At 45.7% G+C, this 13,200-nt stretch overlaps 1 protein-coding gene across 1 annotated transcript in view; it reads left to right on the forward strand.

Annotated features, from left to right (window-relative positions):
• Window positions 1–3,192: 3,192 nt before the first annotated feature.
• LOC117226178 (uncharacterized) overlaps window positions 3,193–13,200 on the forward strand; it is an 80,835-nt gene continuing 70,827 nt past the window's right edge. Inside the window, exon 1 of the mRNA XM_033480252.2 lies at window positions 3,193–6,726. Within this exon, the coding sequence (XP_033336143.1) occupies window positions 6,357–6,726 (370 nt within the window). The 5' untranslated portion in view covers window positions 3,193–6,356. The remainder of the gene's footprint in view (window positions 6,727–13,200) is intronic.

Here is a 13,200-nt window from a genome sequence, read left to right on the forward strand (position 1 = left end):
GTCAATTGCGGAGAATTCGCTGCAGCTTGCCACCCAAAAACGAGAGAGATTCTTCGAAACGAAACAATTAAAAGCACAGAAGATCCCTGCCAAAAGAGTGGAAACCAAAACATGACATCTCCGGGTCGGTCTCAGCCGGCGAGAGAAGATCATTTCTGGGATCGATCCCGAAGCGTGCGAAAACAATCATCGTTGGACGAGTGTTGGTTGAAGTCCCGAGGAGGCAGCTGCGGGAAAATTCGGGAGGCAACAGCGGCGGTGGCGGCGGCGACGGCTGCTTTAATCAAGGTCGAATCTTCATTCTCCACGTCCACGGCCGGGCTATCAAATACAATCACCGAACGTGCGGCATCTTTTTCGTTTTCCCGGCGTCGCCGCCGGGCAGCAGCAGCAGCAGCAGGGAGAGAAGAGAGAAGTATAGGGTCGGTGTTCCCTCGCCCACACCTCTTTCCACTCGCTCTCAGTCGATTCGTTCTCGCTCTCACGAATTGAATCCGGCCGCGGCGCGGCGGTCGGGAAAAGGAGGCCGAGAGGGAAGATGAAGGAGCGGAGAAGGTTGCCCTGGTAACGACAGAGGGTTTCTCGGCGCGCGGTTGCCCGGGCAACCTCTAACCAGCGATCCCTAAATATGCGCCAGCGGGCCAGAGGAAGCGGCCCGAGGAAGAGGGACGACGCCGAAAGAGGGTGAGAAGAAGAGAGGCCGCGCGCTCGTGGACGGAACGGAAAAGAGGAACGGCGGAGAGAAGAGTGATCCTCGCCACTGGTTGGCGGAAGGAGGCCGCTGGTGGGTTTGGTAACTGTTACCGCGGAAGGTGAGGAGACCCAGTTAATTACTAAAGCGTTTTAATCGTCGGCGAAGTTCCGACGGCACTCTGGAGTCCGGGCCAAAAGGGCTTCGGAGAATGCGGCGGCTGTGTAAATTAGGAACTCGCCAGCTTCTCCGCCTCGCGCCACCCCCCCGAGACGCTTCCGTGTACACCGATTCTGAACGAGGCTCGCGAACTTGCCGGGGTTCCCGGCTTAAAACCACGCCACCGGGCACGAACGATTTCTCCTGGATCGCCGGATTATCGGCGACAAGGGATTTACAAAAGGATCATCGTTTCCTCGAGTTTCGAACCGGGTTCGCGCCACCCTCGTGATGCGCGCAAATAAAAGGTCGCAGGTCGAACGACAGCGTTTCTACGTTCGCACGTTTACTAGATGGCGGTCGTCTTGCCACTTTTACATTACGCTTCGGGACGTAAGTAAGTGTTTTGTGTAAAATAAAAATGACCCGCAACAGTTGTAAAGCGCAAGAGCGAATTGGAAACGTCTTGCTTGCTGCGACAATTTTTTTAGAACCGAAGTGATATAATTTGAATGAAAATAATAATATTTATCTGATGCTACTTATTTTTTTACATAAATGTGTAAAATTCGCGGTCTTGTAATTATTATAGGTCTTTATCATGGTCTTCTTTTTTTAATAATTTTTGTAAGCTGCAAATTCGATCCATTTAACATAACTGTGTGACATCCGCAGTCGATATTCTTCGTTTTACTTCGATTTTGAACAGTGTACCTCGTTTCACACGATTTTGCCTCGTGCAAAGAAAAATGTGTACGAATTGTTCGTTTAATTTGATTAGATTTTTGATCATGTTCAACCAAGTATCTGTGACTGTACTGAAAAAAGCTGCAATTTTATAACTTTATGCATCAATCGAGCTGCAGAATTTACGTATTTACCAAGAACGAAACCATGAACAAAAATTCGACGGGTCCAGGTAGCAGATTTATTTATGCCAAATAGAAATGGTCTAATCAGTATATTGTAAGAAACGTAAGACTTACAATTAATTAGTAATTCTAATAAAATGCACATATAAGAGCATTTTTCAATTCTTCCAACAGTTTCCCAGTTTTGCATATTCGACTATCAGCCATTTTTTAATCCAACATGCGTAAAATTCGCTGTCCCACAATCAGCACAAATACTGTATAAAACGTATGTTTCATCGAAATGTATATACTTGTTCGGTTACAAAGTGAACGTACCAACAAAACGTACGAACTTGTACGGTTGCAAAGTGAACGTATTAATATAATGCATAAAGTTTCCCGGTTGCATAGTGAACGTATCAACAAAACGTACAAAGTAGCCCGGTTTGTATAAATTAGTTGGACGCGAACGTAAACGCGACCCAAGTGGAATTACATTAATTTATAGTTTTATCAGCGACATACCGAAGGTCGCAGCGGGGCGACACAAAAAGGTGGTGTTCCCACAATAACTGCTTCCCGCGACTGTAATAACCTCGATCCCATTAGCAACGCCTGTTTATGCATCCACAAAGAGCGGGCGCCCCTGACAGATAATAGAAATGCATCTGTTCCTAGGCAAATTGACTGCAGACGCGGCCGTCAGCCGATAGCGCATCCCCCGGCGCGCGCGCGTGCGCGCGCCCACTTCGAGCATAAATTCTGCAAGCTCAGGCCGCGCGACAAATAGGATACAGCGAATTTTTAATTCAAGAACACCGCGATTCCCATGCCGGGAACATTTAGCTGTCGGTGGGGAAAAAAGCGACGTGGGAAAATGAAGAGTAAAAATGCGGTAATAGCCTCCTCGTATAATTCGGGACAAATTAGGATATGTTTTATCGTGCTCGTTCGCGAGTGAAAGAATTTAAAGTGGAAGAATTTCAAACTCTGTGTCGGCTGATGAAAATCGTTGCGGAGAGCATTAGTCGATGATCGAAAATACAAGGAGCGATCTAAAATTAATATCGTTCTCGTTTCTAATGGTATCTGCTTTGTGGATTTATGATTTTAATGGAGTTTGCATGTGTAACCAGTAGAATTGATTAGGGCAACGTATTTCCAGGCGCGTAAACAACGCGATCGTTCGAAATATTGAATGCAGCTCTGATTAAATCGACAGATTGAAACGATCGCATGTCTCAGGCATATTCAGCGTCGACCATCTCGTGTCGCGGAACGCTGTATCGGAAAATTTCCTCGTTCATTTTCGACCAACTATCGCGCGTTAATTTATTTACCGTGATTTGTAACGTGGTATCTAAGAATCGTATCTCGTTTTAATAGAATTTTCAAAATTTTGCATGTAGAGTGATTTCAACAGTGTTCATTATTGTTCTCGGTTGAAACAAGTCGCTCGTTTTTGCAAAATCCTTTAGTTTACATATTTTAGAAAAGTCACTGGTAAATTCATAGTATTTTTGAAGTATTTTTAACACTAGATTTACGGTTATATTCGAGCAAAAAACAGCTGTTTTATATTAGCTTATAAAAGTAATAATAAGACATTTATTCTGATTTTTATCAAGTATTATTGTAACATTTGCCGTAGGTAACATATAAATTGAATAAATAACTCATAAATGTATCTTTACGGTATGAATAATCTTAAATTAAAATATTAGTGACCCGTCATTTTGACGGGTTTCGTAAATCTAGTGTTAACAACGTTTTCATCGATACGAAGATTTCACGAGTGATTTGCATGATTCAAAATAATAAACTTAAATACTCACACTATATTATTCGACACTTAATAATAACCTCGACCAATAGCATAAAATTAGAATTATACGTTAAGCAAGAAATCGAGCATCTTAGATCTGCAATTGAAACGATTATATATTTTCTCTGGCTCTTAAAAGTGTGTCAAATTCCTTCACAGTAAATTCGAATTCGAGCAATCACCGTTCTTCATGAAAAAATGTTCCCTTACTGGTCGTATCAGAATTTATTATTTTAGAAATCATTGACAAGCAAATCGAGCTCAGAAAATTCATGCGACATAATCAAAATCTGCGGGAACCGGTTAGACGCAGCTTACGATTTTTACAAAATTCGACGACATCCGCCGAGGGTGGAGAAGTCTCTTCTTCAAGAAGGGAGGATTACACGGAATACGTGTGCCGCGAAAAAACGCGAGACGCGCTCGTTGGCCGGGGCATGATAGCGAAATGATCAAGAATCGTCGCGGAGGCTCGTTTTCGACTCGAAATAGATGGGAAGACGGCAGTTTTCGACTCGGATAGATGGGGACACGCCGACAACTGGGCAAACTCGGCGTCGCGCGCTAAATAACTTTGCTTAACAAGGTGCTGCCGCCACTGTAAAAAGATTACGTAAGCGGTAATGGCCGCCGGCTCCTCCTAAATTCGAGAACGAAGAGTTCCAGCGGAGTGCGCGAAGCCAAGAGACAGAGAGAAAGACCGACGGAGAGGGAGAGCTCGGGAGAGAAACCGCGAGAGAGAAAGAGAGAGAGAAATATAGAGAAATAGAGAGAGATAAGAGGAAGAGAGCGAGAGAGAGAGGAGAGAGAGGGGCGGGGAGGTAACGGAGATAGATAGATAGAACGGAGGACAGGAATGGCGAGCGAGGTGTAGAGGAGGAGGAACAGCTCGGCGTTCGTGGCGGGGGTTAATTTTAATTTCCTAATTTTTCCCACCCCGAGGCGCAGGTAATTTCCTCCCCAGAAGAGAATAGATGTAATTACTTAACGCCTCCGAGCTCCGAGCTCCTCTTATTAAAAGAGGATCGTGCCCTCGAGGGCTGGAGGGGTGGCAGAGGTCTGGTGGGGGCCGCGCGGAGTGGTGGAAGCACAACAATCGTCGGAGACCGATCGCGAAGAAAGGGAAACGTTGTCGAGCTGCTTCCCTGGAAGACGAGCAAGGCAGGCTTCTTGTTGCCTTCGCGCGCTGGCGATCGCGGTCGAGCCTCGATTCGCCGATCAGTATCCGTTGGCAAGTATTCGCGACGGTGTCCCTTAAAATATCGCGGGAGGACCACTCTGCGATCGGGAGACGAAGGCGCAGCCGGGAACACCCAATTTTTCCTAGGTGAAAATTTCGCCGCTCGAAGACGGAGGAGTGCATCCGCGGCTCGAATTAGAGACTAAGGTCGGCCGCGGCAGAGAGGGTCCACGGCAGGGGTGATTTCCCGAATGCTGTGGGGTAGGGAGGAGCCATCTTGCGGCCGGTTTCAGGGCAGCCACCAATTGATTCATCCCCACCGCCGCTCCATTACTGGAAGGAAGGGGCGTCGATTCAATTCCAGGGCTAAAAAACTGTCCGCGGGGCGTGGCTCCGGCCGTAATCCGTCCGCGCCGGTTGGCCGGGAATGGAGTGGCACCGGTGAACCCACCACCCGGCCGGCGAATCCCCAGCCGGTGGGCGGAGACCGAAACCAGTTTGGGCTCCGCGTGCAGAGGGGAGCCGTTGACTTGACTCTCCAGGCAGATAGTGCTGTGCCGTTGGCTCGTGCCGTAGTGGTCCTAACACTAACAGGACCCTTGCCAGCTAGGAATCCCAGGAATTCGTGGGTTACGTGGCCGAATTCGCCGCAACAGACCCGTCGGACCGGACCCGCGTTCCCGATCACGTCAGCTGATCAGTGTTTTCGTCAGTGACGGCCGCGCGACGCAAGTCCCCAGGTGCGGCCCCGTAGCTTCTGCCGGGCCAGTGTTGATCTACCTAGTGCTACACCGGTGTCCCCGTCAACGGGGACCAGCCGCCTCGGTGACTTTTCTTGTTCCGTGAACCCGGCGCCGTTGCCGAAGACGTACCGTCGAGGACTCGCTGGCCAGGGACCAGCATCCGGACTCGAACGGCGCGCGTTCGCGTCGATGACAGTCGACGAGAGATCATTCGAGTGACTCCAGTGACACTTCGAGAGGATTGTTATTGTGCGCGAGCCGTAGAACTATCGAGACTGACCCGTGTCAACCGTGCGCGACGAAGCAACCTTCGCCAGGCTCGGTGATTCGAATGTCGCACCCTGGGAGAGGACTCTCGGGGACATCGATTTTCGGGGTATAGTCGAGGAGGCGGTACTATGTCGTTGTCGAGACACATTCGAAGCTATTCGTCCACGTCCGATCGGGGATTCGTCGTTTAAAGGCGAAACAGCCCGAGAGCTCACCTTCCGACGGCACCTGAACCGACCACTTCCACGCGAGCTCTCCTCGACCACTCGTAACGATACACCGGCCGCTAATATCCCGCGAACCAACGACGATCTCAGATGGCCAAAGTGAACGTGACCGGAAGCACTGGCCGCGAAACAAAGAGCTAACCGCAGAGCGAGTGCTGCCGGGCTCGAGAAGATGTAAACAAAGAAGCCGCGATCCGCTCTGATTACTGGAATCCTAAAGACCTTTGCGCGTCGACTCGCGACACGTTCTGGGAGCAGGCTGCCAGCGAACTGGATCGGTTCCGATGAGCACAGAGGACCGATAAACGTCGGCGGAGTAGCATCGATCGGTGACAGAGGTGTTTAAATGCAGAGGAAGTGAGGCCTCTCCCGCGGAGAGACAGCCAGTCATCAAGTTGGTACCCAACATGGTCCTGGAACCAGGAGGTGGTCTGTCCTTCCCAGTGCCTCCTGGTAGCGGTTCCGCTGGTTCCGGTGGTTCCCTGCTGACGCCGGCCAGGCTCTTCCAGAGGGCGACACCTGTGTTTCCGTTTCATCTGACAGGATGGCCACCGCATCACCCGGTCCTCGGACAGGTTCAAAGTCAGGTTCAAACGATGCAGGCCCAGCATCAGGCGGCCGCAGCTGCAGTCAGGTACCTCAGCCATCATCATCCTCATCATCCGCATCCGGCGCTGGGGAACCACCCTCTAGTGCCAGCGATAACTAGCCACCATCCGGCCGCCCATCATCTTCATCACAGTGTCGTTCACGCCAACGAGGACGAGGAGAAGAAAGGTAGGTGCTTTTCCAGGTCGCTTCACCGTTAATTCTGTCTCCGATCGTCTGGCGCAGCCAGATGCCGAGGCGACGACGTTCACGCCCCTCTGTCGCTCGATTCGTTCTCTCGATTGTTCCACTCTTACGGTGGAACGAGGCCGGAGACGAAATATCGAACGAAACGAAAACAGCATCGTCCCGAGCGCGTGTGCACGCTCATGTTCGCGGCAGCCGATAATTTACTTTTCGTTTGAACCGAAAGGCAATCACGCATTTGTTGCCGCATTCTTTCTCGGATATTTTGCATGCTTATCGCACCGCGAGCCGCAATTTTGAGGCACGAACGGTAGCCTTGCCGGCCAGCGTCCACGCCGTCGTCTAATTTACAATGCGAATTAAACCGCGTGCCACTGACAGTGCTATTTACGTCAATGAGATTAGACCCCGAAATATTGTCGCCGGGACTGGCGCGGCCGCGCTTTTCGCGATCTCGGGTTTCTTTCAATCATTAGAACACATACATACATACACGCGCGCGCGCGGAGAATAATTCATCGTTGCCGGGAAAGAACGAGAAGATCGTTCCGACGCGAACGATTTCACCGCGATCCGATATTTCGCGGCTCTAACCGCTGGCATCGCATAGTTCGCTCCGCATTTTTAATTTCTGTGTCGCGATAAAGAACGTCGCGCGCGGAACATGCTGATTGAAATGAATATATATTTTTGCTCGCCGCTTCTAATGCTCGGCTTCGAACGTTTATGTGTAATTCATGGAGAACGCGATAGAGTGAAAACTTCAGGGGAATTGAAAGCTATCGTTACGTCGCCATGAATATACAAAAATTACCGGCACAGCGATACCCGGCGTTTGCATAATTTCTATCGTTCGAAATTCATGCGCGGAAATTTGTGTTTCGCGTACGGAATCGGAAGTCCGGTAATTGCGCCATAACAACGTGTCAGATTCGTTACGGAGATTCCGTACGTGATCCGCTGAATATAGATGTTATTCAAACAGATTCTTCCTGTTATCGAGATCTAAGAATGAAGGTGAACGAAGACGTGCAACAACGTACGAAAATTGCCTCGTTCTGTAAGGGATGTTATTATAAGTACTAATAATCGATCAACGTAGCAATGAAAAAAGGAACAATCGTAGCGCGAAGGATTAATACGACTGCATAAAATTCGATTGTTTTGTTGTCGACGCTCTTCGCGATCGTAATCAATGCAAAAACATGCAGTAAATATAAATCTTCTTCATCGTGCAGGAATTTATTAACGACAAAGAGATACTAATCGATCTTAACTGTCGAGCAAATTGACTTTGAATCGCAGTGACTTGTGTCGTACTTTCGAAAATGTTGACTTGCGTCTTAAAAAGTAATCTATAAATGCCGAAACGTTGAAGAAACGAGTGAAATAAATTATGAACTTTAGATATATTAGCTGATCTCCGAATTGTCTTAATAACAAGATCATTGAACAATAAATATGGCAGTAAACAATGCACATCGCAGCACACAGTACACATATTAGTAAACAATAACGCTGTATGTTTCTCGCAATAAGAAAAGTATGAACCTACGCCGCTACGATTCTAATGCAACCAATCGACGACGATAATTCTGCAAATTTTGGAAGCGTGTCGAGCCGCGATCGCGGTCCATTAATTCGTGCGTGTTCGTTGAAAGGATCAGATTAATCGCTGGTAGATTCAGTCGGGGCGTAGAATCGAGGCTGTTTGATCGGCGAATGATCCGATTATTTACCCGTCATCCTGCAGAAGCGTGTACATAAGAATCCGAGTGTACAGTTACAGATAGTTGGAAGATAGTCCGCGCCGGTTGTTTCTTGCTCGGGCAGGCACTCTCGTTCGTATGTATTTCCAAGATACACCCGGAAAATGGTCTACAGGGAGTGCCGTAACACGGTCAATCATAAGATCGTTCTTGACGAGCCCCTGGGATCGCTTACAGGGTTAGCCCCAATCCGTAACGCCCTTTTTCCACCCTTCCTCCGGGCTGACGGCTTGAAATCACGTTTCGTGTACGAGATCGAGGGTGGAAATCTGTTTTTTACGTGATCCCATTCATGTCCCTAACGCTTGTTTATGCCTCGCGGGGAGTGCCACTTAACTCGCAACTTTTTTTCTTCCTGTTGTTTCGCGGAAACCCGCCCCGATCTAGATCGATCCCGATCCCATATTTTTTCTCTTTTCACTCTGTCGAACTTGCTGCGACCCGTTCGATCTTCATTATATCCGACGCCTTTGACACTTCCGAACGATATGGAAGTCACGGAAACAATCGGGCCGGCTTAATTGGGCCACGACTATCTGGCTTGGATCGTGTTCGCGGCGTTTACAACGCGGATTTAGTCGATTCGATGCGAATAGAGAAGAAACGGATTGTGCGATCGTAGTAGCGTTACGACGATGCGTTGGTTTGGTAAAGAGACTGCGGATCTTTGTGCGAAATAATTTTTATGTGAAGTGTGTAAGAGACAGAAGTCGCTTCACCGATTTCAATGTCAATGTCGAACGAGATGGGAATATGAAGCACGTTTAAAAATTTGCTACTTTTCGATGTTGTCTCTGAGTAGTTCTGCGTTTTATATTTTACATTGTATTAATTTATGGTATTGATAATTGCATACGACACTCTATTTGCTTGTACCCATAGCAATTTTATTATTATTTTATTACATAAAAACATCTGAGCATTTAGAAAATACTGTTCTATTATTTTCAACCTTTCAAACTGATTAAGAAATAATTACGTGTCTACGTTGTTCCTCTATCATTTAATTAGTACAGGCAATTTTCACTTGGCATAAAAAGACCCGTAATCCGATTAATAAAACAGTGGATCTTCGAATAAATTTGCATTTTCACAAATCATTTGATAAAACAATTTGATGAAACAATTTCATAAAACAAAATAAGGCATTTACTATAATTTAGTAAAAATATCGATTTTCATTAACGCGCAAGCCACAAAAATTCTAGCAAAAATATTTACTTTTCTTAACGTTACAAGTCACTGAAAGTTCTAATAAAAATATTAATGACTTATCTTCGTATTCTAAATTTTATGCAACATAACTGCATAAAGATCTGCAATCTTATCTCCCAAACGCAGCTATAAAAGTCCATTTTGTTGATTAATATCGCCGCAGATTCTGAACACATCCGTTGGCAGATTTTAAACAATCTCTGTCGGCATATTTTAAACGCGGACCGTTTAAATTATCAGTTCCGAATAAAACACCAGCCGATAAAACAACGCATCGTTCGTGTAATTCTGAGCCAGGTTCACGAAGTAACTAACCATTGACAATGCAATTGCCGCGGTTCCAGTGCAACAAATCAGCCCGCGGAACGGTTTCCCCCGATCCGATTCGAGCCGAGTCGATTTTTCTCCTTAAATCAGCCAACGATTCTTCTTGCAGCCGGCTGAAAAACGTTCCGCGCCTCGTGAACGGTCGAACAAACAAGAAATATCCGAAACTAATCCAGCGGCGAACAGACGGAAAAACGGCTCGGCTCGGCGCGGCGCGGCGCAGCGACTGGCTAAATGAAATCCGCAATTGTTTTCATTACACGCGGCGTTTAAAATACTCCTCTTCTAATTTCGCTAATGGGCCAACTAGCATAGCCAACCGCACGTAACGCGACCTGCGAGCCGGCTACCTAACTAATGAGTTCCGCGGCTGTTTAACGTAACAGTGTTTAAGATAAACGCGTCACGTCTGACAGACGTGAGAGACCTACCACGGCGGGCGTTTCGCTTCTTTTCCAGCGGACGGCCGCTATCCGGGGACTTTGACAACTCCCATTTTCGGTGAGTTAATTTGTCAACCGCAGAACCTCGACCGGTACATTGGGAACGCACGATCGGTTGTTCAATCAATCCGCTTCTCGTCGCAGTCGCCGATTCGTTGCGGAGCCATTCATACGCGAAAAATATTCAATTATCGCGACACACCGCAGCTCGTAGGAATTATTTCTTTGTTATCATTAGTTTGCGAGTGGGTTTCCCAAAATGTCTCTTTTTTGCTTTCATTGATCCTTGAAAAAACTGGAGTCACTTACATGTTGACAATGGTGTATTGCTATATTTCCATTGTTTAAACGGTGCGACCGTTTTCGACCTATTTTTATTATAACTGCATAAAATCTGCAGTGCATCGAATAATATCGACTTTTAAAAAATGCTTGATTTCTTGGCATTCGTTGCATCAAAGTATTGAATTATTTTGTCAGTGTATCTTGCACTAATATTGATTACTTTATTATCATTATTAACAGCTAATAGATTGGCGTTAAAATTAATTTTCAAAACAGTGAAAGCGTTAAGAGAATTTAATGACATTGTTATGTTATTTTCGACTTATTCAGTTCATTAGAAGAGAAGACGCATTTTGGTATAGCCTCTTTTTCTTACAATTGATGTAGGCAATTTCTATTTTGTATAAAGATCCACAGTCAAATCGCTGTCATCGTTGTAAAGAAGCTTTAAGAATGTCATACAGATATCTTATTTTTTTTTGTCTTATATTTTTATCTATTTCATTATATCATATCGCTTCGTTATAATTACACTGCAGACATCGTGCATTTGTGACAAACATGAATGGATTATGGCCTAAATGAATATTTAAACAAGTAGGAAGATCGATATTATAATAATTGAGAGAGAGAGAGAGAGAGAGAGAGAGAGAGAGAGAGAGAGAGAGAGAGGAGAAGGAAGAATGAATGCAGAGAAGTTTGATTCTGCATAAACATCCGCATTCTAATTATTATCGTTCACGGTGTGAACGAGTTTTCGAAAATGTCTCATTGCTCTTGTACCATACATCTTCCTCTATCCACCTTCGGATGAATATTCATCAGATAATAACGTGAGAGTGTTTTTAATCACCATCTCGTTCAGCGACTTTTTAAAGAAATGTACAAGTGAAAACTGTAATCGTTCTCTCTTATAAATGTGTTCTTCATAGAAGGAAGTTTCTTAATTATTTTTTAATGGCCTCCGAGAATATAATTGCTCTGAAATGCAATCTGCATACATTACTTTGGTAGAATGTTCCATTGTTTCCGTAACATGTCTCCTTTTAATTACATTCGTAACTTTTCTTTTTAGGATGGAGCAGGCAGCTGATCGTTTCGCGGTGATTCCGTTTGAAAAAAAATCGATTATTTGTTTCGGCACAAGACGAATAAAATCCTGGGAAATTCTCGTGAAGTTCTAGTAAATGTTGTACCGAATTTTTGTGTGTTAATAACGTCATCGGTTGCCAAATCGTTCGACGTTTCATTGTAACCTCTTTTTAGCCGATGTTTCGGCCGATTGGCTGTGCACGATTTCTCCGTCGGTCTGTATAGAAGCGTTTTATCGCTGTTAATTAGAACTCAACACCGATCGACGTTTATCAGCGTTTCCACCGTCATTTTCTATCCACTTCAACGAATGCTATTTTTATTAACGCGCCCGGATGCCGAACGCTTTCGGTTCGAATCACGAAAATATCGAACGAATATTCATCGGGATTCAATCTAATTTTAATCGGCGATTCGATCAAGACCTTTAAATAGAAACGTTCGAAACCCCTCGTCTTCGTTAAGTTCACGTCATTCGATGATCCGCGAACCGATTATTCTGTTGCACAGAACACGCTGCAAAAGTTGCTGTCGGGGCGAGCATTTCAATTCGGTTCTTCAACGCACGGACTAACAATAGAAGTAACTGTTAACGAGTTTCCGGTAGCCAACGAAGGAAAAGGTATCTGATAAGTATTCAGGATTATCAGCCGGCTCCTATCGACATTTAATTAGACCCGCGAGTAATTGAAGTCCGTTCATTCATGATCGCTCACGGTTATATCGTTGCGGCGCAATTTTATCGATCCAGTGAATGCCTTCTATCGACGAGAGAGTCACGTGAGCCTGTGTATCATTTCTGCGAACAGACTTTGCCAGTCCTTCGCCGGTTAACTAATTCGAGGGAGTTATGCACGTCAAATAATTATTTTGCGTTACTTTCCCGTGTAAACAGACATTTATTCCTCGATAATATTAATAATCGTTCACGACCGAGACATCACGATGTGAATTGCAAATGAAGCTTATTCGACCGCCGTGAAATTTATATGAACTCTCGATAGGGTACGCGTCTCAAGGTTGCTCAAGCCCGATAATTTTTAATTTATGCGACGCTTAAAGCCTTCGATCTCGTTAATAGCATCCATCCATTCTTCGCTTCTAACCTCTTTATGCTCTCGTTTAATTTGCGTGCATAATGCGAGCTGAAATCATCCCGGAATAAGTAATTAGCCCGTAATTCATTCGGGATCGCTCCGTCGAATAACCGTTACTCAAAAACGCGCGAAACAGAACGCGCGGAAAATCGCACAAATTGTTTCCAGCCTGGCTGTTTACATATTCTCGCGACAAGCCATCATCCGTGACGTGTATCCGGTGTAATT

The sequence above is a fragment of the Megalopta genalis genome, chromosome 11 (genome assembly GCF_051020955.1).
Source record: "Megalopta genalis isolate 19385.01 chromosome 11, iyMegGena1_principal, whole genome shotgun sequence".
Classification (NCBI taxonomy): Eukaryota; Metazoa; Arthropoda; class Insecta; order Hymenoptera; family Halictidae; genus Megalopta; species Megalopta genalis.